This window comes from Drosophila takahashii, chromosome 3L (assembly GCF_030179915.1).
Source record: "Drosophila takahashii strain IR98-3 E-12201 chromosome 3L, DtakHiC1v2, whole genome shotgun sequence".
Classification (NCBI taxonomy): Eukaryota; Metazoa; Arthropoda; class Insecta; order Diptera; family Drosophilidae; genus Drosophila; species Drosophila takahashii.
Genome location: NC_091680.1, coordinates 23,275,795 through 23,302,169, shown reverse-complemented (window position 1 = coordinate 23,302,169; position 26,375 = coordinate 23,275,795). Strand labels below are relative to the sequence as shown.

At 45.2% G+C, this 26,375-nt stretch overlaps 2 protein-coding genes across 5 annotated transcripts in view; both read right to left on the bottom strand.

Moving 5' to 3' along the window:
* Nucleotides 1-26,375, bottom strand: part of Ten-m (teneurin transmembrane protein Ten-m) — a 118,865-nt gene that overhangs the window by 44,622 nt on the left and 47,868 nt on the right. For all 4 annotated transcript variants that reach the window (XM_070215726.1, XM_070215727.1, XM_017148743.3 and 1 more), the window contains exon 2: nt 3,310-3,489. In XM_070215726.1, coding sequence (XP_070071827.1) covers nt 3,310-3,489 — 180 coding nt within the window. The remainder of the gene's footprint in view (nt 1-3,309; nt 3,490-26,375) is intronic.
* Nucleotides 12,623-26,375, bottom strand: part of LOC108062178 (uncharacterized) — a 303,814-nt gene continuing 290,061 nt past the window's right edge. The window contains exon 5 of the mRNA XM_044393952.2: nt 12,623-12,948. Within this exon, the coding sequence (XP_044249887.2) occupies nt 12,860-12,948 (89 nt within the window). The 3' untranslated portion in view covers nt 12,623-12,859. The remainder of the gene's footprint in view (nt 12,949-26,375) is intronic.

Sequence of the window (26,375 nt, the reverse complement as noted above, 5' to 3'; positions counted from 1 at the left end):
TAAAAACGTTAAATTTATATACACTATATAAAGGGGCGTGGCGGAGAAGGGGTAGGGGTGCTGCTGCCACACCGAAATGGGGCAAAAACCCATTATGAATGAATTTAGTAGCAGCAGTAGCAGCAAAAACCAAAACGTGCCGGCGCTCACTCTATCCATATCTCTTGGCCCCTCACTATGGCTCCCCTTTATATTTATACAAATTTAAAGCACTTTCTGGGGATCCCCGTTTGGGGGCGGGAGGTCAGTTGAGGTTTTGCAAAAATGCTGGCAAATTTACGAGTATTTCCATGGCTGGCAGCAGCGATAAACCAGAACCAGAACCAGTCGAAAGCAATAACGACCGGCCAATAGACAGTGAACTAGACTCCCGACTCTTGAGCTTCGAGTCTCGACGACTCGACTCGACTCGACCGGACTGCACTGGACAGAGGAAAGTTGGCTGAAGGACGCACAGAAGGGCAGGCGGAGACAGGACCTTCCCTGCAGACGCCGCTGGGCGGTGGTGGGCTTTAGTCTAGGCGCTTGCACTAGGCGCTGGCCTTCTGGGAGAAAGGCGAGTGGCAGCGAGCGGTCAATGACAGCGCAAAGTTTTTCTGCAAACTAACCTCGAAAGCGATGAAAAATTAAAGCAACAGGAAGGGGAAAGTGGCAGGTGGTGGAGACGGAGACTGCCGCATCAAAATGCCGCAATGGCCTGTTATTATAATGAAAACGTAGCCGGCAGGCGGCAATGGTGGAAACCATACTAGACTAGAGATGTGGAACTGAAAAGTTTTTAACTAGACGGGGAGACAGCAGCGGAAGCCATTTACATTTGCATGGCCAATGCTCGCTCAGTCGTCCTTTTCAAGTGCAGGGGGCACAGCGATTGTGGAGGTCCCCTCACGGGTCATTAACAATTTAAGGTGTAAAGTGCGGCCCAATCAGAACGTGAATCTGGGACCAGTGTTTTATCGCAGCTTTAAGAATGGAATGTACGGAATCAGGAGCAGCTGCCCATATCCCGAATCACAGCAGAGCAATGGGCCGCCTCCCTGAAAATGTCGACTTTTGTTTTGGACAATCCCCTCTGAATGCTCGTTTTTCACGCGCTGGCTGCGGCAATTTATGCAATTTTTCTGCTGCGATGTACACATACTCGTATATTTTTAACTCCTGGCCAAACTTTTGTTTCGCTCCCCGATGGGTTGCCTGATGGGTTGGTAAAAATGTCCACCTCCACATGTCCGTTTGTCCGTATGTCCGCTTGTCCGCATGTCCGCATGCGTGTGTATCCAATCGTGCAGAATGCCCATTTTTATATGTATTTGCATATGGTGCATAAGCATTTTTTCATGCCCGCGTTTGGAAGCTCACACAGAAATTTTAAGCTACATGCACGGGTTCGAGCTTCGAATTCGAGCGTATTACGGACAAAGTTTTCCTCTCCTGGCGAAATAACGTAGGCTCTCTGCCTGATTCATTCATTCATTTGCAAGTTGGGCTGGGCTCCCTCTCGTTTTTCGGGTGCCAGAAGTCAACAAATAATACTTTCCATAAAAATTGGCACTGGTGGAAAAATTGAAATGAAAATATTCTCAGCTTTGGGGGGCGGAGAGAAAGGGGCGGTTCAGAATGAAGAGGCCGCTGCCAAATGTCATGTGATTGTGTGTGCCATTTATGTTTATTCATACATATCCATGTGTGCGTGCGGGCCAACCTGAATCTCAATTTGATATAGAATTTAATCAATATTTGTGTTACGATGACAACGGAGCCCCTGCTGGGCATCCCCCCCTGCTGCATACTTTGCGGCTGGCAGGTTAGAATGTTTATCAATTTATGCATAAATGCAAATAGAATTTCATAAATAGTCATTTAATTGCACTTTGGGCCAGAAAGGAGGGAAATGGGGACTTGGATAGCCTATAAACGATATGCAAAATGCAAATTGGCGGACAGAAAGAACACTTAGGCAGTGTTATATGCAAAATCCATCTGCCGCATTGATGTGCAACTGCCAGATTAAAGAGCTCCAAATTCTGGCCGAAAAACTCAGCATTAAATCCAGGCCACAAACGGCTGGCTGGAAGCACGAAAGTTTTCAAAAGTAAGCCAAATGCCCAGCTGCGCGCTTACTAAAACAAATGTCTTGGATAAAAAATGAGGAAAGCACAGGCAGGGAAAATTATACGGCACGCAGGAAAATCAAGACAAAGCTTGGCATATATACGATAACACTGCGTGTGAGTGTGGAGAGAGCGTGTATATTTGCACAATGCAAAAGGAAAACAAAAGGCAGCATAAAGCAAATACAGCAGCAGCCCGAAAGTGTGCTACACAAATGTATACGCACGAGACTGGCCGCTCACCTCCTTCGTGGGCGCAGTGGGCGGTGCAGCAGGCCAACAATGTCCTTTGTTTATTTCTTTACGTTACTTTCTCGCATTTTGTTGATATTTCAGGGCGAGCGCCCAAATGTGTGCAGCGAAAAGCCAGAATGCATCAAGGATCCGCCGCTGCTTTCTAATGAAAGTCCTTTCGATAAGGGTTCATTCAATTAATAGACCCATAAATGCCCGCCCCGCGTTACATCATATCTTCCGACAGCCATTCGCCGCCATGTGTGAGCCGCAGTTGTTTGTCAGTTTTTTGTCCGGGTTTCTGTTTAGGCCCCTGCGGTCGTTTGGCTTTTTTCGGTTTGTTGGGCCTCCGCCGCCGCCGCTTCCATTGCCAACTATTTTTACTCCACTTTCGAATGTTTTTATCCCTAAAGCCTGCTTGCGGATATGCATAGAGCGAAAACACAAACAAACAGGCAAAACCAACTCCAGCCGAACCGAACTGAACTGTAGGGAAAAAAGGCCAAGAACATTGTTGGAAAAACAATAAATGGCAAATGTATGGCGGCATTTTAGGCGCATGGCGCATAGGAAACAAAAGAGCTGAAAATTTGCAAAATGCTGCGGCCTTTTCCCTTCCGCCAGTCCCGGTTCGATTTCTTTTTTTGTGTTTTGCATTTTTATAGCAATATGGCAAATGGAATTTTTGTGCACGATGCGAGCGCTAAACATTTAAATGAGTCAAGTGGCTTTTTGATGGTCGCCGCGGAGGATGAAGTTGGGGGGAGGTTTGGGTTTGGGTTCGCTGCGGGTTTGGATTTGCATATGGCTGGAAAAATTGCTTTGCGGAGGCTTTTAGGCAGGACGAGAGCAAACGAGCGGTCGAGCGGCACACTTTCCAAATGGGATTTATATGTGAGGGGGTGAGGGGGGTTAGAGGGTTTGGGTAAGGATGGTGATTGCGATCTATCCAGGCTTTACTCACTTAGATTTCCACTAGGAATGTAAACGTTGCCCGATGGCGTTCGCACCAAACAAGATGGCTCAAAGTCAACGTCATTGGGATTGTTAACGGTTAAACGACCATTTTGCATGCGACTCATTGTTGGATTACGCGGCGGAACATCCGGGGGTGCCGTTGGCGTGACTCCTTCCAGGAGGAAGCCTGAAAATAGGTTGCAAAAAAAAGAAAAGAAAAGAAAATAAACGGGGAGCATTAGTCAGGCGTGCCACAAAATATTTGCACAGCACAGTGAAGTGCTTAAATCGAGAACTTATTTTTAGCTTAATTGCATTTCGGAGCCGGGGCTTCCTGCTAAAATAACCGATGATAAATCACATTTTTTCACCCTCCGCTCTCTCTCTCTCTCTTTGTGTCGTTTTGCATTCACTGTGTCAATGGCGAAATCATTGCACATTTGACACTAAAAGTATTTCGTGAATTTTTAAACTACAAATGGATTTGACGGAACAGCGGGCGGCGAGAGCTGCAATCAGTTCGCATTGAAAAAGCCAGGCACAAAAATCAGGCGAAAGGAACAAAATCGAAATGAAATTATTTAACAGCATAGAAAATTCAATTTGTCTCCTCCTTCCTCGTCGGGCATGGCTAAACAAACAAACACGGAAAGCCCGAACTCAAATGGGATGTCAGTGGGTTGAGGGTCGGGAGAAATAGATACAAAACTCTAAAAACTGAAAATTACCAGGCAAAAGGCAATTTCCAAATCGAGTAACAAGATATAAATAAAAATAAGGGAAAAACATTCAAATGAAATTCAATTTGCCGCGCTCAAAAATTTCAATGCCGATGAGAAGGCGACGATGAGAGGACGACGAAAATCGAGTGCCGAAATGCCTTTGATATGCCTCACCAACACCCACACACATATAGCCAGGACGAGGGTGTCGGTGTGTGTGTGAGTGTGCCTCCCTTATCCTCTTCACTCCTTGCGCTGTAATAAATTTCAAAAGCATTCGCATTCGCATTCACTCGCATAGAAAATTTTAAGCTCATTTGTAGGCTTAAAAAGCATTTCGAGGACGCCTTTTGGAGGGGATCAGGAGTGGAAGGAGGGCGGGGCCGTGCAAACAGGATGCTCGACAAATTCAAACGCCAAAAGCGAAAGAGGACAGAACAGCGGACACCAAAAAAAAAATGCCTAATAAAAAGCGGCAACAAACGGAAGCGCCAACGGCCAAGGAAGAAAATTTCAAATTTGTTGAGATTTGCCGGGCGCGAAAATCGTACCCGTCCTCCTAAAACAACCCCCCTATTTTCCTAATCCGCCCTCTAAGGACCCGGTGTGCGTGTGTGAGCCGCCTCTGGCTTAGTTAGTTAGTCCTGCGAGCTCCTTGTAGAGCCTCCTTTGCCGTAATCGCATTGCGCTAGGCCGAGACAATTCCCGTTTTTCCTGCTGTCTGCGTAGTGCCGGCTCCTTTTTGCTTTTCCCTCCGCCTTTCCGCTAAGCTGGACCAGAGGGGCCGAAGAATCTGGGCGAGCACAAGTGGCCACTGGCCTGGCTGTGGGAAATTTAAGCTGCGGAAAATATGACACCAACTTGTCGGCCTCGAACGAGATGCTCGGCCTGCTGCCCGTGGATTGCCGTGGGGCCTGCGCATTATCGTTATAATGAAACTCGCCCCTCCGCCACCGACGGCGGCGGAAACAACAACAAAAATAGGGTAGGAGGGCGGCAGGATTTGGCGCCGACTGCCTGCCAGCAAAGATTATTTCACGCGGTTAAACACAGCAGCAAAGCAGCAAAAGCACCAAAAGTTGCCTCAAAAATGTTCACTCAAAATTGGCAGCGGGAAAGTTGCCCTGTCGGTCGGTCGGTCGGTCATCTGTGATTAAAATTGGGTGGAGAGAATATTTGTGGACTTTTGTCTTTGCCTTGCGTGTAATTAGATTTCGGATTTAAGGCGCTTACTGTTGGAGCGCAGAGAATGGAAATTGAAAATGGCCGGGACCCGGTCGCCGGTGCGTATGAGTGATGTGCCCCATCCCCTCCATCCAAGAACTTATCATTAGCCCAAGAACTTTGCAGCGCTCCTCGACGCTGCATTGCCCTCCAATTATATCGTCATCAAGCGCAAAAGTTAAGCTAAAGTAGCTAACCAAGCCCCATTTGCATGCACAAGCGATGGCGTCATTTAAATACACATAAGATCTGAGGAGGCGGAGTAGCTGGTTAGTTGGGTAGCTGGAGCGGGGAGCTTGTGGCGTGCTGCATGCATTAGTTTAATATTAAGCAAGAACGGAACAAAAATGTCGATTCTTTTAGCAAGGTTTTGAGGGGGATATTGGTACTTTTAATTAATCAACACAAAACAAAAACACGCCAGGATCAAATCGATATGCGCATAGTAAATTTCTGGATTTTTATAAGAAACTTTGAAATTTTTAAATATTTTTTTAACAATGATTCTAGAGTCTATGCTGGGTATCTTCTTGTCGTTCTCTTTGGCTTGGCCAAGTCAAGGGCTTAGCCAAATGGCAAAATAAAAAAAAAGACAACAACGATGACAATGGCCACGTTGGGGGCCAAAGGAAAGTGGCTAACAGAGAGGATTCTGCACTGGTCGTGGCTGCTCTCGCCTGTTTGCCTGCCAGTTGGCATCCGCATCCACATCCACATCCACATCCGCATCCCCATCCGCATTTATATCCACATGCAGACAGGCGTAGAGGAGCTGCCATGAACTGGGAGCCAATGCGAATGCCAAGCGACCACTTAAAGCGCAGTCGGAGGCAAGTAGAAGGCGCAGAAGGAGAAGATGTGGCAGGATGTGCCAGGATGGAGCGAGGATGGAGGCTGTGGAAGGAGCACGGAGCACAGCCAGGCGAATGAACAACGGGCAACTACTGGGAATGGCGCTGATAAGCAGCTTATCTTCATTTCTACAACCCCCAGCGTTTATTTTTCCCCTCTGCTGTTTGTTTGTTTGTGTTGTTCCTGTTGTTGTTCCTCTGCTGGCGCTTCTGTTGCCGTTGTCATTTTGAATGCGAATGCGTTGTAGTTGTAGTTGTAGTTGGTGCTGTTTTTAGGGTACGCAAAATGTGTAATGGCATTTCGTCAGACGGAGCATGAAAAAGCGAGGCGAGCTTTAGTGATAACCAAGGGCGAGGGTGGTAAGAGGGTGGTGGGCGGTTTCTGTTGGAGGCTGCAAGGCCAAATGTTTCCCCCCAGTGTGCATGTGACAAAGCGAATTCTCCTGCTGGGCTTGCTTTGTCTCCTTCTCCATTCTCCTTCCCCATTATCCCCTCTTTTTTTCGGTTATGGTTTTTTGGCTTGCATTTTAATGCTTTTATAATGCACTCAGCAGAAAAAAAGCCAGCCACAAACCGAAATGGAAAATCAGCGAAAATGGAAAAAAGTATTTTGCAAGTTTCCTGCTAAATTGAAGGGAATTCGGCGACGAGTCCAGCGAAAACTTCAATTAGGTATACCGCATTATCGGGCCAGGAGATGAGATGAAAACATTCAAGCAGCGTGCTCGTGCTGCGTGAGTGAAATATGTTAATTAAATTAAGGGCTGGGATGCGGGGGATCGAAAAGCGACACCAGCTGCTTGTGGCATGCCAACAATGGGCAGTGGGGGCATGCCAACACCTTCGGCAGCAGCAAATTCCTCCTCTGCTCCTGGCCCCCGGCTCCTTCCCTTGACGAGAGAGAAATGTAAAACACTTTCGGTATGACAGCTGAAATGTCAGTTAAGCATGAATTGCTGCCAGCAGAGGGCGAGGCTGCTGGAGTAATGAAAATGAGGCGACCTGAGCCGAAACCCTCCTGCGTTCCCAGGTGGTCGGCACTGAACTGACAACTGCTCTCAGCGCCTCTTAACTACAGTTTCGTTCTGCAATTGTCCTGTTTTCTGCTTCTTCCTTCTGCCTCAGAGTTAAGTGAGTGGGAAACGAAAGATAAAGATGCCAGGCGGGGAAATGGCATTGCAGTCGGGGGGGACCCGGAAAAGGTGATGACAATCGCTTAATCGATGGAGAATTCTGTTTTCTAGCTCATTACATTGCAGCAGAATCGGGGTTCTGGTTGCACCATCAATAATAACAATAATCCAGAGAGACAGCGACGATGACAGGTAAAAGCAAGCAGACAATGAATAAATGCAAGTGCACATGTGTGCCACGCTGCGTATACGCAATGTTGTACGATTTTTTGTTGTGATTGGTGTGGTATGCTGGGAATCCTGGGGATGCTGCTCCTGCTGCTGCTGCCATTTTGTTGATAAGCAGCAGCCACACCAGACAGAAGGGCAGATGCAAAGAGGAGCAAACAAAAGGCGTCTAAACTGACAATTGGACGCTTTGTTTATAGCGTGTCTATGTATTAGGGTACCGACCTGGGTGTGTGTGATTGCATCCAGTTACAGGCCCAGTTTGACCTGTACCCCCTGCCCCGCCCCCATGGGAGGCATAGCATAATGCGGGCCATCTGTATGCGTGTACAGTCTCTGTTTATATTTGCACCAACACAGCCGCGCAGCTTTGTATCTCTGTGCGTATCGGTGTGTTTGCACCGCCTGCGCTTGACATATAAATAGAGCGGACAAGCACAGACACGCACGCACACGCATACACTCGCACAAAGTTGTCAAAGTTTAGTGGGGAATTCCTTGTACCGGTCCGGTCAAGTAATTCCTTTGCATAGGTAGGTGAATGTGTACAGTTTATTAAATTGGGGTACCCGCCCCTCCCCCAAAATGAAGCTAAAGCTAAGGATCCGGAGCCTGCCCAACTATTTATGTCGCCTGTCATGTCGCCCCCCCTCCCCCCTCACACACACATGGCTCATTGTGCGTCATTTGCAAAGCCCTGCGCATCCACAATCTTTGTTTGTCAAAGTTTTGCGCTCGCCTGGGAGATTTATTTAGTCGGGCTCACAAAACTTGGATTTACTTCGACACAATTGTCAGCTTAGTCACGTTTCATGTGTCGACGGATACAGATCCTGGAAGGAGGAGCAAGGAGCAGGGAGTAGGGAGCAAGGAGCTGGTAGCTAGAAGCTACGCTAATGCTAAACACGACATAAAGGTAAAAAGCCAAAGGCACGCGATGCGAATATTTTAACGGGCCAAAAGCGGAAAAAAAGAAGAAGGCGGCGGCTAAGAAAAACAAAAAGTTGAGGCTTTGTTTGCTTTAGTTTCAATTTTGTGTGTGTGCTAGTTAACCTCAGACTTAGTGAGGCCTGGGTTTTTTGCCTGCCGGCGAGGATCAAACTTTGATTCGAGCCTGTAGCCCTGCGGAAAGAAGAAGGATAAGTCTAAATCCTTCCTACAGCTGCAGCATACTTGGCGGCGGGGTAATCAAATTTCAGCACTGACCCGGTTTGCTTAGGCGAAACTAACTCTGACAGCTTTTGATAGTCAGCTCTACCCCCTTTTTGGAACGACTAGAGGCGACGCGACGCTGCTTAATTGATTTTGTGGCATGCAAAGTTCAGCAGACGACGGCCCCAAAACCGCAAGCCAGCCGATTTGAGTTCATTTTTTTGCGCCCCCAGTCCCCGAAACTCTTCTACTTAGTGGACCCCTACCCCTTGCCCCGCTAATCCTATTAGACGATGTCTCAGCGCTCGGCTCTGTGTGTCGCATACTTTGCGGTTTTAACTTTGTCGTGTCGCCACCCACCACCCATGTGTAGGTAAGCGGCTTCACCCCTTTCGAACACCAACCTTTCCCAAAAGGAAAAAAAAGAGAACCCTTTAAACTTTAAAGCGCCAACTCAATTGCGGGCATGGCATAACTTCTGGCTCTTTGTCAAGCGGGAACGTAATAAACGTCAAGTGACAGTTTCTGAAAATTGCAAGTTCTGAAGATTTATTTGCTACGACGCAGCCCAGTAGTCAAAAGTTTTTCGGGCAAATGAATGGTGGAAAAAGCGGCGAAACTGAAATCTAATTTAACGCTTTATTTGACACATTTCCCAATGCAAGTTGCCAGTGGAAGTGGCAGTGGAAGTTGCTGCAAAAGTGGGTCGACCCTTTGCCGTTTCTTTGCCTTTCGCCATTTGATTCGCTGGAAATTACACCGAAATTATAAGTGCATGGGTATGGGTGTGTGTGTGGAGGGAAAAGAAGGAAATGCAGCGAAAAGTTTGTGCCGGATGCCGACCGAAAGTAGGCTATAGATAACTGACATTTGCTTGCGGCTCATTAACATTTCAAAGTGGCAGCCAAGGGGCCAAAACACACACACTTTTCAGGCCATTTCTTTCTCTCTGTTTCTACCTCTTCCCCTTTCCCTCCTCTTTTGGCCATAATTCACGGCATGTCAGGCGTGCTTAACCTTCTTCGTTGTACGTGTCGTAATGCCAGCCGAGGTGCTTGACATTTTTCGCGAACGCCTTCAGTTATGCAACAAATTTTCGCCGAGCGAGTGAGAGAACGAGAGGCAGCCTTTCATTGTCTGCGCTCCACAACACAAAAGCCTACAAACAAATTAAGCAGAAAATAAAAGCTTTATCTTTACGTGGCTGTATGTGTGGGAAAACTTAAAAGCAAGTGGTAAAAGCGAAAGAGAAGAACTCGTAGTTTCCTTAGCCTGCTGCTCTTGCAGCCGTCGGAAAAGTGCAGGCAGTTAAGCACTTTTGTCTCAATGAGTGTCAACAAGCGACCCGAGGAGGCGACGCGACACAAGTCAAGTGTGACACACCCATGCGAGTCCATACAGCGGTGGTCAAGAAAATAGTGCCTGAACTTACATACCTTAAACCTACATAACTGTTTAAACAAAACAAAATTTTTAGTTTTCACTAAAAGCTTTGATAAATTAGAAAATATCTTTATGAATGCTCTAATCAAAAGAAGTGTTCTTATAAAAACCGAAATAATTGATAATAGAACCTGAATTATTCGCACATTAATAAGACTATTGAGTTTCAAAAATATCTTAATAAGATGCGTAATAAATTAATACTTAAGAATACTTTATTCAGTATTAAATCAATACCACATATTTATACAGGACCTATTATTATTTTTTATAAAACGAGTTTGAAGAGTTTAACTATGTGTTTTTAAGGGTGTTTAATATTTCTGTTCTTAAAAGTACTATTTCTTTCACCGCAACTGTACATGTGGGTGTGTGGACCAAATAGAGAAAAAATAATCGCTCTATTAATGAGCCTCGGGCCAAGTGCAACAAGCTGACAACATGACCTAACCTAACCCAGCTATTTGGCTCGGTTTCCCAGTGCATTCGTATGTGTTTGGGCCACTCGAGGGTTTAGTTTGTGGCCAGATATGGTCTTCTTCTGGCCTTCTTGCCGAGCTCTTGCCTTTGTTTTCCCTTGAACAATGGCTGCCGGGGGTCGGAAAATGGGTGAAATGGGGACTCTTCGAGAGACAACAAACAATTCTGGATGCCTTTACAATTCCCAACTGGTTGTAGCAATTAGAACGATTTTAATGCTCTCGTGCTCGTATTTTTTCCGCTTCTTGTTCAAAGGAACTTTTCTATTTTGATTCAAATTCTAATTGGATTCCATCTTTGGCAGCCATCTCATTCAATTTGCCAGCTGACAAAAGTTGCTATGCAAACGCGAAACATGAACGAGAGCTGGGCAACAACAACAAATCATTATCGAAGTCCAACAACAAAGCACCAGAGAGTGGAAAACTTCTCGTCACGTGGGGCAAGCAAGAGAATAATGCGAGTACATAGAAAAGTTTTTCGGGTAAGGTGGCTGTGGGTGAGTGGGTGAGGTTATTTTTTTGATGGAATGTCTGCCATGTATACATTACAAGTTTCGCGTTACGAATGTGGGAAAATCAGGGGGAGGTGGGATGACTCGGTTCCACCGCCTCCATCTGGGCAACTTTAATTGGAGCGACTTGAAAGCAAAGTTTTCATTCTATTTCCATGTCGCCTTTCTACTCTCAATTGCTTCTGCCCTGGTCAAGTGGTTCTTTGTGTAGATTTTCAGCTTTGAGCTCTGTCGCTTTGTTTATTTATTACTCGCTCCGTTGGCAAAAGTCCGACAGAAGGCCCTTCATTTTCCCTAATATAATTTAAATTTCCTGCACTGCTCTTTTCCGGGATTCCTTCCTCTCTCGTTTGGCTTTTAGTGGGCTTTGGAGAGTCGTTAAATTTTTGAAGTTCTTTTCGGACTCTCAAGCTGACCCTGCTGGAAATGGAAGGAGGAGTTGAAGTGCTCCCAAAATTGAAAAGTGGCGAAACTTTCAGTTTCTTTTTCCCTGCCTTCATCCTCCAAGGGGTGGAAACTTGCGGTTTTATTAATGTTTCTGCTTCTGTTTCTGAGCTCTGAACGTCTTGGGGAACTTTTGCTCCTGCCCGGAATTTTTCAAGTTTACTTCTGCCTGCTGGTGTTGTTCCTGCTGATCCTGTTTGTGAGGAGGGTTGGAGGGGCAAGGAACATGGAGCAACTGCAGGCGGAAAGTTTCTGCCTGGTAATTATGCTGCGTGCAGAGCAGTAAAGTTGGTCCTATGGAGGCTGTGAGGCATGTGAATAATGATGTTGACGAGTGGCAAAAGTACGGACTCACCATTTCCCTCTAATTTGCCAAACCAATCGTAGCACTAAATTCAAAGGCAACCGCCGCTTTGATTGGTTTTTTTCTGAATACTTATATTTTGAAAATAATTTAGCCATTAAGCTTTTTCCGCATTTTTTAGCGCCACTACACACACACACGACTGCACAAACAATTAAAAATAATGAAAAACTGCAGAGCAGCGAACATTAAAGAAGAAACAGCCCAGCCCAGTGTTGCATTATGTAAAGCAATTAAAATGTTGCAGAGGCTCCACCAACAGCCACCGAATGCAGCATAACTTGAGGCGCACACTCACACACACTCGCGGGCAAACAAACAGTTGACTTTTAATGGCATGCAAGGGGGTAGCAGCAGCTGGGCTCTCCTAGCCCGTGATTAAGGAAATTGTTGAAAATGTTAAACAAGCCAACGACGGGGCGACACATGCCCTACCCTAACCACCCCTTTCAGCTCCCCACTTGTCTGCTCTGCTGACCTGGTAAAAAAATCTATAAAAATGCAGCTAGGACAAGCGCCCGCTGTTAGGCAACATATTGCAGTCAAGGCCTTCGCTGCGTGCATTTTTTAAATGCTCTCCGCTTCCTTTCCGTGTTTTTCCTCCGTCGGCTGCATGCCTCCGCCAGCCGCATGTGGCACAAACGGAAGCTGCTGTTTGGCTCGCATAAATAATAACAATGGCAGGAGCCGGTGGGAGGCGGGCGGTGTTTTAGTGGGCGTGGCCAGCCACCAACACGTGTAGCTAGCTTGTTTGCTGCTGCTAGTGCTGCTGCCTTTATTGAAACTATTTTCACAGAGTTTAAGTCTGTGCGGGTGTATCTTTGTGTACATGTGTTCCCGGGTGTTTTCTATCTTGTTTAAAAATTGTTGGCCATTTGGGTGCTGGTGCTGGGACATGTGTTTGCCCAGTTACTTTGGCTTATTGGCTTCACCTAGCAGCTTTAAAACGAAAGTGAGCTGCTTGGTAGGATGTGGTTGGTGGAACCGAAGGAGTTTGTTGCCCTAACCATTAATTATTTTGAAACACACTTTAAACTCACGTTGAGAGGAGACTGCAGAGTCAATAGGGAGGAATTCATCAAGAAACATACCTGGAAGATAGAAAAGAGAGATTATGTGAGAATAATGTAATATTCTGAGATGAATAAATAAAAAACACAAAGCACGTCGCGGTCAAATCGATATGCGCATGCTAAATTTCTGGTATAACATACGTATTCGAACTGAGGTGCAAGCATATCAAGTCAGAATTAATACCACATAACATCAATTCGATCATTGTTTTTATACCCTTGTAGAGGGTATTATAATTTCAGTCAGATGTTTGCAACGCAGTGAAGGAGACGTTTCCGACCACATAAAGTATATATATTCTTGATCAGCACCAATAGCCGAGTCTATCTAGCCATGTCCGTCTGTCCGTCTGTCCGTCTGTCTGTCTGTCCGTTTCTATGCGAACTAGTCTCTCAGTTTTAAAGCTATCGCGATGAAACTTTCCCGAAGGTCTTCTTTCTATTGCAGGTAGTACATATGTCGGAGCCAGCCGGATCGGACCACTATATCTTAAGGCTCCCAAACAAATATAAGAAAATTCATTGTAACTTTGTAGGAAGTAGGCGTTTTGATTCTTGACTACTTAAAAACAAAATTGAAATAAATCGAAACGCTGAATCTGGAATCCCTGGAACTGCACCGAGTGAGTATTCTTTTATCTACAAGGGTATATAAGCTTCGGCTGGCCGAAGGTAGCTTCCTTTCTTGTTTTATCTTTATTTTTTGGGTGTCCTAAAAACTAATGCAGTTTAAACTCCAAAGCTATCGATAAATAGTTCATTTCGTTATGTCATATTAAATTCCCTCGTCTTTAAGTGGAAAAGTTCTCTGTTGCTGATTGCTCGTGCAATAATTTAATTTGTTACACACTGCGGCTAACCGCATTTGGTTTATTTATTTTATTTAACTCCAGCATTTGTTTCTTTTTGGGGGTTTTTGTGCCACTGTCAGCTGCAGCAATCGCTTCACACCATTTTATTGTAATGCATAGCCAACAATTGTTGTTTATTTGTGAATGTGCCCGAACACATTTATAAATATGAGCATTTTTGATGAATTTTATTTAGCCGGCGAGTCCTGCTTTTGGCAGCAAATGTTATGGCCAAGTGACATCAGGAATCATGGGCATTTAGTCAGCCAGAAAAATGAAAAGGCTTTAATAAAATCTGCAACTGATTGAAAAAATGTTGCAATTATCCAAGTTTCGATTGTTTGAGGTTTCCAACTTTCATTTTATTGTCCATCGAGTGTGGCACAAAAATTAATTTAAATGTCTTCCTAATGAATGCTTACAGCGTTCATAACTCTTCTGCGGCCATTGTGATGCTAACGATGGAAAATGGAAACCAGCTTGGCTTACATAACGCGAGAAGTGAGAAGAAATTAGCTGCATATCGATATCGGAGTGAGATTCGTGAAAGATGTCAACTGTCATGTTGCCTGACACTTGCCGCACCACTTTTTGTCTCTATTTCAACCATCCCCAACTCCACTCCAATGGCCAATTATCGTTTATTTATACTGGAGTCTGGAATCAGTGGGTCGCTCAGCGTGAAACTGTGAAATGGTTTTCGAATCGATATGCAAATGCTATCGCTGGGGAGAAATTTGACTGAATTATTTGATAAAAATGCAGTTTTCCGCTGATTTGGCTCACAGCAGGTGCCTTCGCCTTCCTCCTCCTCGAATGTTGCGTAAGCTCAACCTGTTGGCCGCCCAGAAAGCCAATCAAAAGCCGCTGCGGCCAAACATCCATATCAGGTCTCGTCAGAACAGAACAGAACAGAACCAAACAGAACAGAGAAACCTTTTGGCAGCCCCCAGGAAATCAGCGACTCTCGCAGTTCTCAGTTCTGCGTAGGAAGCATCTGAATATCTTCCACCTCCCCATTCCGAATCCCATTCCCATACCATCCTGCTGTCGTGTACAGTAGCCGCAAGCACATGTCAGACAAGGAACTGGCAGCGGGCAACAAGGAACACGAGTCGAGGTATCCAGCTAATGGCTTTCTGGCTTCGAAAGCCGCGACTTGCAGTTGCCAGTGGATAGGGAAGAGAGGCCAACAATGCGAGGCGTATTCACATTTTTTTGCTTATGCAATGATAATAAAAACGCAGCATGCGAGGCGGAATGGGAAATATAAATGAAATAAATTACTGCGCAGGCGCAGCGGACGAAACGGAGCTTCAAACAATGACCAAGCCGGGAGGAGCACAGCAATTTGAATGAACGTGCCTCCGTGTGGGTTCCCCGTACCCAGATCCCCAATTCCCCCAGGAAGATGATGTCGGCGTGAGGAGATCGTGATAAGACAATCGTGTGGGGCATTCTCTGGGCTCTGGAGTCCAGCGATGCCGTGTCACGTGGCCAGCTCCGTTCTCATTTGAATGCGCAACATGCTGGAGAAGGAGGAGGAGCAGACCATACCGCCTTTATGCAACTCCTACGGCTTCATTTGCCATTATCTTGTTGCAGTTGCAGCTCCTCCGCTCTGCTGTGGTTAGTTAGTCCGCTTTAATTTATCGCTGCAAACATTTTGCAGACATCTTCTCCTGCTGGTACACCTACAATGCCACGGGGCAAGTCAATTGTCCAGTTGCTCTGCCATCATAAATTGCTGCCCTGCCCTGTCCCTTCCTTCTTTGGATTCAGAATCCATGCAAATTTGACGCGGTTCCCCTTCCTCCCTCCCTCCATCTCGGCTACTTTATTTGCTTATTGAGTTTTATTGTGGTTGTCGTTATCTTCTGCTGTTGTTGCTGGGTTATCATTATGTTTATTGCAGTCATTGTTCGCTCGCGAGTTGAGGCTGCGTGGGTTCAAGACTTTCAAATTGATCTTTATGAGGTGCGATCTCCGTGGTTGATTCTCTACAGACCTATGGCCACTTTTTATCGAGAATGTGGCCCAGATTTCCTGTCCATGTTTCTCTGTCAATTTGAGAGTTCATTTGTATGCCAAAACAGTTCCGATAGGAGCTCAGACCTCTAGAGCCAAGCCGAACCGACAAATACAAATGCAGGCCGGCTTATCTGCACATGCCAGGACTCCAGGACTCTCGCCGACTTGGCAGTGTTTACCACTTTCAGCGCACTTTTGTTCGCCCGACTTCCGGTCAACGAACTAAACCGTTTCCGAGCAGCCACGGGGCTCAGGAGCCGGGGGGTCCTGGCAAGGATTTATGCCTTATAATCTGGCCACTCGAATCGCTAAGCAGCAGCAGCGGCAGCTGGGCCAGGAGCCGCAGATCCTTCACTCGACCACTACACAGCTGCACTTAATTTAGCCTTAATTAATTGACCCGCCGTGGAGTCGAGTACGAGTCCGAGTCCTTCCTTCTTCCTGCTACCCACTCAGGACCTCCTACCCCTCTGCTTTTACTTGGCTTGCACATTTTTCGCTTCCCGGTTTTTGCGCAAATGTTTTGTGTGCATGCAAATCGTTCATTCGTTCATTCCCCCACTCATTCATTCATTCATTCAGTCAGTTCGTGGTCAGCTCCATTCAGTTGAGTTCCAAGTGGCGGTGCCAACCACTCGAGTGGCCCACTTGAGCAGGACCTAAGCTCATTTCTTTTGAATTTGCATTACATTTTTATATATAGCACGATTCACGCATTGTTGTTAGCCGGAGTCGAGATAGTCCCGCGGATAAGAGCCGGCGCTACTTCGCTTTTAATTCCTGGGCTCTTTTAGTGGATAGGTCGGAAATCGATAGGCAAATAGTAAACATTTGTTCGGTTAGCTGGCTATTTACGCCCTTCGCTCTCTCTCTCTCTCTTGATAAATAACGTGTTTAATTAATACAGGGATGAAGCTGCGCAGGCAGAGGCAGAGAACTGGGTCAACGGTTTCGTGTGAATGCCGCATTATGGCCAGCCGGACGGCGACTAATTAAACCAAGGGCATCGCAGACTCTGCAGCACTCAGCTCCTCTTTTAGTGCCCCCTAAAACCCCCTTTCTTTAGCCAGCAGCCAGCGATGACAGCGCCGCTGTTGTTGAACTCATTCGCAGAACACTTAATGCTCACTAATGAAATGTCAGCTTAAGTCATAACTCAAATGCAGCCCACAAAGAGATCTGGAGACGGGAGTCTCCGGTCTTTCGCTTTAACGAGAATCTATGACAAAGCCAAGGGCGCCATGAAGCACTTTTGGCCACTGACCATTGGCTTTTTAAATATGACATGCATTTGCGGTACTCGGGATTCGGGATTTGTGTGTGTGTGTGTGCCTGTCCATTGTAATTGATAAGTTTTGTTTCCTGTCCGCCATTTTTGCTTACGCGGCTAAGGGAGATTGATGATGTCTTGAAGGACTCTTCCCTGCTGAACTTGAGCTTTCTTCTTTTTTTGGATAATTGTAGTCGAACAGAATGAAATGATGAAAAGTTTTCGCAAGTCCTTGCCACTGCCACCCATCTGTCCGCCGGTTGATTGATGAATTGATAAATATCTAGTTGAGAGCCCCCCACTGGCTCAAAGATGGCCACCAGACAGCCAGATAGAGGCGTCCTTATTATTATTGCGTTATTATTAAAGCGTTTTTAATGCTAAATGTCAAATGCAGGACAGATAAGCAGACCCAAGCTGTCAATGCGCCAGCATCCAGGATAAATGGTGCTCTTAGGACGGCGAAAAACTTTGGGCTACAGCGAAATCATTACTAAATGAGCATGTTCGGTGGAGGATGGAGTCCGTGATAGAGTCCTTTGGTCCTCCCCAAGTTATCTCTCGTCTCCGCCTGTCTCTCTGTCTGAGCTGCAAATCCCACTTAAAATCCGCTCCGTTTACGAAAATCTAATGATGATTAATTACCGCCACAGAGAAGGCCGGACTTCTCCAGTGGCAGGCAATGCTGGTTGAGGTTTGGTTTCCCCCATTCGCTGGGGGAGAAGTGCTAAGTACGCCGTATATATACGTACGTATGTAGTTGTGAAGTGGGCGGGGCGGCCAGCGATGGGCACGTTCTTGGCCAAAAGGTCCGGGCCTTTCACTCCCGCTGGCCTGGTCATTATCGTCGTGGAACAAGAAAGCAATTAATATGCCCAACTTTCGATTGCTGCCACAGTCAGTAGGGTTTTTCCTCCATTTCTTCAGCTTAGCCACCAAGGTTAAGTCAAAGTTAAATGTTGCAGCATTCAATACAAATAAAATGATTCTACATAATTGCGATGGTCACGGCCCCATCCGAATCTCATTGTCAGGGGCCAATCAACAACTGCCGGCGGACTGTAACTAACCGGCTCTTTGGGGCTGATTATGTGTCAATTAAAAACCATTTTCATGCTAATGGCACTGTCAAAATTGGGAAATTTATCAAATTTAGCTTTCCCATAATGCAATCGGTTTGACACGCAACCAAAACTTGCATTCGGAATCACATGTGCGAGCTGGCGGCTGGTTGGTATATAAATATATTTTTGGTCTATGTCTATCTCCCGGTTTGAACAAAGTACAAAACGCTAATTTGTTTTTAATATGCGGCATGTACAAGAATTATGGAAACATTATGGATACTCGATGGGCCGCCGCTCAGTTGATTAGCTGCTCAAAAATTCATAGACTGAAAAGTGTTTCGTCGTTAACACTCCGATCCACTCGTAGATGGAGATGGAGATTCGGCAGTGATTTGGCCAAGCGTGTTCGGTCTTAACAATGTTATTAAAATTAATATAAATGACTCTCCACAGGCAGGGTTTCGGTTCACAGGTAGCGGCTGTCTTGGAAACCGTTCAATGCTCTCTCGCTCCTCAAAAAAAGTGGCTGTAACGCCCGGCCACAATAATTAATTATATAGAACTCCAGCCGCCACACTCTCGGTTCTACGAAGAATTCGTAAAAAGAAACGGCTTGCCCTCTCTTCCCCCCCTCTTCTATTGTTTAAACAATTTCTGTCGAAGGTTTATTCGTCTTGGCTTTGTCTTCTAATGAGCTGCCACTCGGTGCGAAGGCATAGAGAATTCGCTTGTAACGAGTTTTATTAATTTAAATATGGACAGAGCGACACAGCGACTGAGAATTGAGAGGATAGCGCCATTTAAGCCGATTTGGCCTTAGATCGGAGTTGTTTGTTATGGTAACGAGTGTAAATTTCATGGCAATTTACAGGGGACTTTGATAGATTACAGGTGTAAAGCGGCTGATAATCAATCGAAGCTCCCAGGGAGAAAATCGATAAAATAACCTTCGAGTAATGACCCTAAACTCCTGCCGAGTTGCCTATTGTCATTTATATTTCCAAAACATTTGTCAGCCATTGTTTCACCTGCCATCCACCTCCATCTACACTCAACTTTAATTAGCTTTAGCTCGGTTGGGCCATTAAAATTGCCAACCTGAATGGGAAACCCTGGCAAAAATGGTTAATATCTGAGTGAAATACCCGATAAAAAGCATACGAAATGCATATAGAAGGACTATTAATAGCAATAAATTGAATGTGCCTCAAGTGTGGGAGTGAAGTGGGGGTAAGTGTCCCTGTATCTCAGCAGGCAATATTTGCCAGCTTAAATATTCATGTGCGATCAAATAATGCCAAGCCATCCACATCCACATCGACAACAGGACGGACTCACAGGAAAACTCCCTACAGCTGGGTAGCGGAGGGAAACCACAAGTTCTAACTTCTTATGCAAAGCCACTTAACAAAAAGCAATTTATTTGCACATAATTTGTCAGCACTGCCGCAGGATATGCGAAAAGATGGAGGAACAACGGGGCGCAGGGCGCAGGACGAGGACGAACTGGATTCGAAGTCACTAAAATTACAAATTAATTTTACCGAGAATTTGCGCAAAAACTACGTTGAAAATATGCTGAGATGCGATTACGATGAAGGCAAATCCTCCCCAGATTCGCCCACATCCTCGTTCTTATTTGTCCTCGACGACTACATAAGATTTCGTGGAGTAAATGAAATGTATTGAATTGACATAAAAGTCGCTCAAGTTAATTCCTCGGCTACGTAATTGGTAGGTTTTCCTGAGCCCCCAACCTGCCGCACCCCCATATGATTACGAGGGGGTTGTTGTTGGCTGAAATAAACGGAACCCACAGAAATCCATAGAAACTTTTTTCGTTCGTTCGTTCTTTCTTTGGGCTTTTGGACAATGTCAATTTGTTAGCATTTATTGAATTGTGAATTATTAAAGCGAACAAATTGAAAACGTAAGTGTATGGGTGAGGGACTCCCATGTGGTAGTACCGTATAACCGTATAACCGTATACATACATGTATGTACTTATCTGCGCTTATAGAAATTCCATATTGTGTGCCAGGCACAAAGGCAAAGTCGATTTAGTTGGCCAAATAAGCAAAGGCAGAAAAGAAAATTGAAGGCCGAAGGGGGAAAATGGAGTGGGGAGTGGGAAAATGGGAAAGGAGAGAATGGGGCTAAGGAAAAAAGAAAGTCGTCGTAATCAGTGAGGTGCGGAGAGGGCAGAACGAGATTGAGTTAGGGCCAACAGCTGAGACTGAAGCCCAGACTGAGATGCCAAAGGGGAGAGAGACTTCTCAAAGGATTCCCAGAGACGGGTTCTTTAATTTTAAGTTTCTTCTGCCGAGATGCTTTTCCATTTCTCGCTCTCTCTCTCCCCCTTCAAGGACCCCCTTGAGGACATTGCTTTAAGAATGGGACCCCCGCTGCCTGCGATAGAAACGCCCTCAGCACTTAACCTCCCCTGCTGAGGGGAGGGAGGGGGTGGCCAAAATAAATGCCAATGAAAGCGAGTAATAAATGCAAACACAAACATATATACACACTCGCATACGAGCGAATTGATTGAAAAGGAAATTCCCAAACAAAATGTGTTAGTTATGAGTGGGCGCGTCTTGCAGGGTGGTTCTTGTCGACTGGTATAATTTCAACAAAATGTATTAAGTAAATATGAAAGCAACAAAAAGTTGCCAAATAAACCGCTATTCAGAGTCTTGCTGGGAATCTCCCCTCCTTCGAGATAAACTAAAGATATTCCCTTCCCTTCTTGTGGCTGGAAAATCGATATCCGAAAGTGGTGGATGATGATGGTCCATCTATGGTTCCAGAGACCTCACTCCCTCCCACGATATTAACAGCTTTTATTTTCTTGTGCAATTTCTCAAATATTTGTCTTTGAGTTTTTTCCCTTCGTTCTGCATTTCTTCTGGTTGTTCTGGTTCTTCTGGCTCTTGCCAACCAAAACAAATGGCAACTAATGGTGGACGGGGCGGGAGGGGTAGTCGCACTCAAGGACCAGCCAGGAATTTGTCACGCTCCCCCACCCAAAGTCGAAGCTTCGTTTCCATTATCAAATCGTTGACATTTATGCCGCTGGCTGGCATCACTTGATTATGATGAGACATGCGACGTGCCTCGGACTCCGGTCTTGAACTCGGATCTGGACTTTGTCTGGTATGTTTCTGCACTCGGACGTGTTAAATTATCACTGGCTGGCTGAATGACCCGCGGCTTTGTTTAGTTTATAAGTTCGTTAGTTAGTTAGTGGACTTAGCTCATTGTCTGCCAGCTAAAACCCTTTCCCATTGTCTCGCAGTCATTGGAGCTGAATCGGTCGATAGTCGGCAGTCCTGCTGCAGGACCCTCGCTGGCGACTAATTGCCAAAGCAGCTTAAGACAATTGAAATTATGAACCCAACAGCAACTGATGCCCTGCTTGTGTGTGGTGTATGTCCAGTCAAGAGGTCACTTAGCGATAAGCCCCTACGTTCCGAGGTCGAGATTCACGGATGGCTTGATTTCGGGGCCCAGGACATGTGCCGCATTGAACGTACCTGCAATTAGAATAAGCAAACAGAATAATTCGGTTAGTCGGAGTCGGTCAAATGGGTTCGCAAGGGGCTTATGTACTTCTAAGTAGCCTATCTGCCTAACTGGGAATTCTTGGCTTTCGCTTTGGGCGTCTTGAACGGCGGCCAAATGTGTCGAGGAAATGCGACAAAAGCAATTTTTAGAAATCATGTTTACGACTCTGTTGTCTACCTCCCCTCGGCAGCGGCCATTGCCGCATTTTAGGCGCAGCCATTGAAAAAGGATTTGGCTGCCAAGTCCTGCCCGAAAGCCAAAACAAACTGAAAATTGCATAAATTATTGCCAGACGGAGGGGGAAAACCTCTCTCGTTTCCCGCTCGGTTTTTCCACTGCATTTGCTGTGCAAGTAATAACAGGCCATAAAAATCACACTCCAACGGGGGCAGGGCCGAAGTCATAGAGAAATTATGTAAATACTACTGGCTGAGAAGAAGAAGGAACTCACATACTCGGGTATACTGGGTACACTGGTATTCTCCAAGCAGTTCAGCGAACCCTCTCAAGGATTTCTCTGCAATTGATTGGAAGGCCAGAAGAATTCGCCCAATGACAAGGGAAAAGCGATAGCACTTGGCCCCATCCCCCTCCATTTCCCAAACCATCTCTTTGGACTTTGTCGTTATGACAAGTGAAGTGACCGAAAAAAACGAGGAGAAATGCCAAGAGAAATGACACAGGAATGAGCGGCAAAAAATGGGAGAAAAATGAAGAAAAGCCGGGGAAACTGCAATCGTCATTTTGTTGGCAATGCTTCCTTACAGTTCAATTGCTGCGATTTGATGTCCTTGACGTCCTTTATTCGACCATTTCTTTCTCTAATTTCCAAGCTGGACACTCACAAAAGCTGGATCTCATCGAGAGTTACAATTTTTGTGTGCACGTGTATATGTCGTCTGCCTAACAATCGTTCCGATTTTTAATCAAGGGAAAAACCGTATCGATTGCTCAATAAATACTTGTCATTTCGCCTCTTATTTATCGTTTGTGTTTCGTTGCCCTGTGTTCGAGTTGCTCCAGTTAGGTAGCGCAAACAACAAATTGCAGCTAGTAAAATATAAATTTTATTATCTCAAATTTTTGCACTCATCAATTTCCATTGTGAGGGGTGGTTGGTTTGTTTGCTGAGCGGGGGGTTGGGTCAGAGGAGCATCCATCAATTTTTATGACACCCCAGCGAAAATAAAAACTGGAATCAGAAAACCAACATCCGAATTTTGAATGCACACGGATCCACACCAGCGCCTCGCTCCTGCCCACTCTCTCTTATCAGTTACAAAATTGCAATATATTTTGCGGAATAGAATAGAAGGGGCAGAGGCGCCACAGCGATGCTCCACATTGTTAGCACCAATTTTATGGCTTTTGCATTGTTATTGATGCTCCAGTTAATTTTTATTGTTCGCTGCACATGGCAAATGCATCCCCATCGAAGTGCTACCCATTGTTATGGTTATTGCCGGGGATTTGGGCAGCCCACCACCACATCACCATGCCAATTCGGTGCCAATTCCAATCGATTCCATACCAAAACATCACCCCCTCATTTGACCAAGTTATACCGTTTAGTGTAATGCAATTATTTAACTTGTGCAACTTTTCCTTGAAGATTTCCAGTGAAGCAACTGGAGCTCAGCTGCCGTCGAAGGAAACTCAATTAAAACATCAGCAGCGTTGCAACATCCCCAACTCCGTGGGTATTTGCAACATGGAGCTGAGCGCAGATGCTAACTGATAATTAACTTGAAAATCAACTTTTAGTTTGTCGGAGTCTGTTCAAAGCTCAATTCGGTAGCCAGCTGAAGGGGGAGAATCTGGTTCGAGCGATTGAAGTGTTTCTTAAAGATATTCTTTAGATTATTTGCGGTTCTATCTCGATACCGAGACAATTCTCTCGCCCGGTGTCATCTCAAGCGCAAACTGTTCAAAAACCTAATGAAGCGTCCCATTTTTTGTTGTGGCCTTTTTCTCTTTGTCTTTCTCACCGAATTCAATTTGCGTTTCGGCTTTTTGTTGTAGGTCGCAGTCTGTCTTCTGCCTCGGCACGCCCAATTCTCTGTCAGAAGCCTCAGTTCTTTGGGGCTTTGGGTTTTTCTATTATATCTCTCCTTTTTTTCCCGTAATGCTCCATCGCGCTTTATAACCCGTTTGTTTGTCTTTCCGTCAGTCGGTTCATTCGGTGCGGTTCAACCTTCATTAGGGCAGCAATTAATTGTCATTTGTCAGTTTTTGTTAGACAATTTCTGTTGCTCTCGGGGATTTTCGGTGTGCATATTTATGAATGAGTTTTGACATTTCCATAAAAAATCATGTAAAACGAATGGATGGAGAAGACGACTCGAATATAGTATTTGGCCATCATCTGGGCCAGCAAAAGCTGAATAGCACACGCAGCACAAACAACGAAGAGGAAAAAGGGAGGGAGGAATTTTCCCGGCCCCACACTGAAAAATGTATGCCAAAAATGTTCTGGCAGCAAATGAAATGAAAATCGAACTAATGTAAAATTTAGACCGCACACACACACACAAACACCCAAAAGCTTTGTGGCTAAAAGGGGGGGTTTTTAGGGGGGATAACTACCCGCTGCACAGCTGCAAAAATGGTCGGGACTCTCGTTATTGTTGCCACTGCAACAGCTGCTCCTGCTTTCTGCTGCATCCGAAAAATGTTGCATAAAACTTGGCGCCACCCCCCACGCCCCCTATTTTATGGCTGGCCCCGCCCCTTCTCCCCCTCTCCCATTTCGTATCTGTGTGCGTGTGCTGCTTTTGTTGGCATAAAATTTTGCGTATAATTAGAAAATTGCGGCAGGCTCCGGCTCCTCTGCCTCTTCTTGTTCCACTTCATAGGCAGCTGCTGCAGCCTCCTTGTCTTTAGCTGCATGTGCAACCCCCCCAGGAAAACATGGGTGGTGTGGGGCGGATAGAGAGATCGGCCTGGCACATCAATTAGTGCCGCACAAAGCCACAGAGGCATGTGGCAGGCAACTTCCCCCCGTCTGCCAAAAATTGTCCCTCTTTGCCTGTCATTTCGAGTGTAAACTGTGCGAGGTGTCATCTTCCTCGGCCCCAAAACACATCCTCACCTCAGCCCGAACTCGAATTCGAATTCTCCCCCTTTGTGCTACGCCTTTGGACTCGCACACAGCTTGTAATTTCTTGAGGTTTAATTAAAAAATATTTGACTCTGTTTGTAGACATCTCGTAAAGATTTGCATACAGGGGAGTACCTAACAAAACGCAGAAAAATGAATAGAAAATTAATTCATTCAACAACTGATCGTTCTGCTAATCAATTTAACGAAAAAAACGGAATAGAAAGCAAAAATGCAATTTCATTTGGATTAAATTATTAAAATACCAAAACCAAACAAATTTTAAAATATTTTAAAATGCATAATAATTTTGTCAAAGTAATGGGCAATTACCTCCTAAAATAATAAAGTTATGTGTGCGCTTTGAATAATAACTTTTGTAATATTTACCCATATTTTGACCAATCAAATAGTAAGGTGATCTATTCATATTTTTTATGTGGAAACGTGGAAAGGTAAAAGTGCAGCAGAAGGGACGTCGAAAACTTCAACGAACTTTATCTGCCGGGCAGGGTTCTATCCAAAACCAAATTTCAATCCCTAGCACAGACGCAATCTTGCTTACAAAAACTGCTGTGCAAATTTATGCAGTAAAACTTTAAATTGATTTTTATTCCTTTTTTAGCAGAACAGAGACAGATATAGAGTTTAGATATAGGAACAGCGGGAGAGGATGCGAGACGGAGAAGAAAAATGGCGAAAGCAACAAAAAGAAGTCGGACAATTTAGTTTTTTAATCCAATGTGACTTTTGCGCTGCCCGGAATGAAACTCTGACCAACTGTGGGTGGTGGACGAGGACTCGGGGCTGACAACTTCGGAGTGCGATATGCAAATGAAGCTCCGGCAACTTTGGGCTATCGAAAGTCGAAGTCCGTTCGGAACCAAAACCAAAAATTCCTCCAATGGCAATCCAATCCCAAAAAAATGCAGCGTGATTAATGTCCCAACTTTTTACCATGTGACTAAAGAAGGAGAGTCGGGGACTGTGCTAATGGCCACCTAATCGGGAAAAGTTTTGTCTGATTTTAAGCTGATCTGTACGTGGAAATTTGTTGGCAGACTGCAAAATTGAAAATGCGAGGGGCCAACTTTTTAAGCCATAGAGAGCAAATTAAGGGCATTAAAACAAAAGTTCCCTTTCATACGTGATAAAGTCAAAATGTCGAATGCAACTGTGAAAACAATCGGAGCCCCCAGCCCCAAACTCAAGCTGTTAAAACAACATTTGATGGGGAACTTTTTGACGATCGATCCCTCGGGGATAAACAAAAATGTCACTCCACATGTTGATCTTCCCAATCCCACTCCGAATTCTGTTCATGTTAATGACATGCTTTCTCTGTTCTTTATGTTTTCTTCTGGCTAAACAATTGTTTTCCCATTTTCTTTGTCTCTTGTCTAATTTATGTCATTGTCGTTGTTGGAACAACATCGCCAAGATGCTGCAGAGCCAAACGTTAAGTGTCATTAATGCAAATAAATTGTACAAATTCCCAAAAAACTCTACGAGATGGGAGAAAGCTGTTTCGCTTTCGGGTAGAATGTGAGAACGGAATGGTG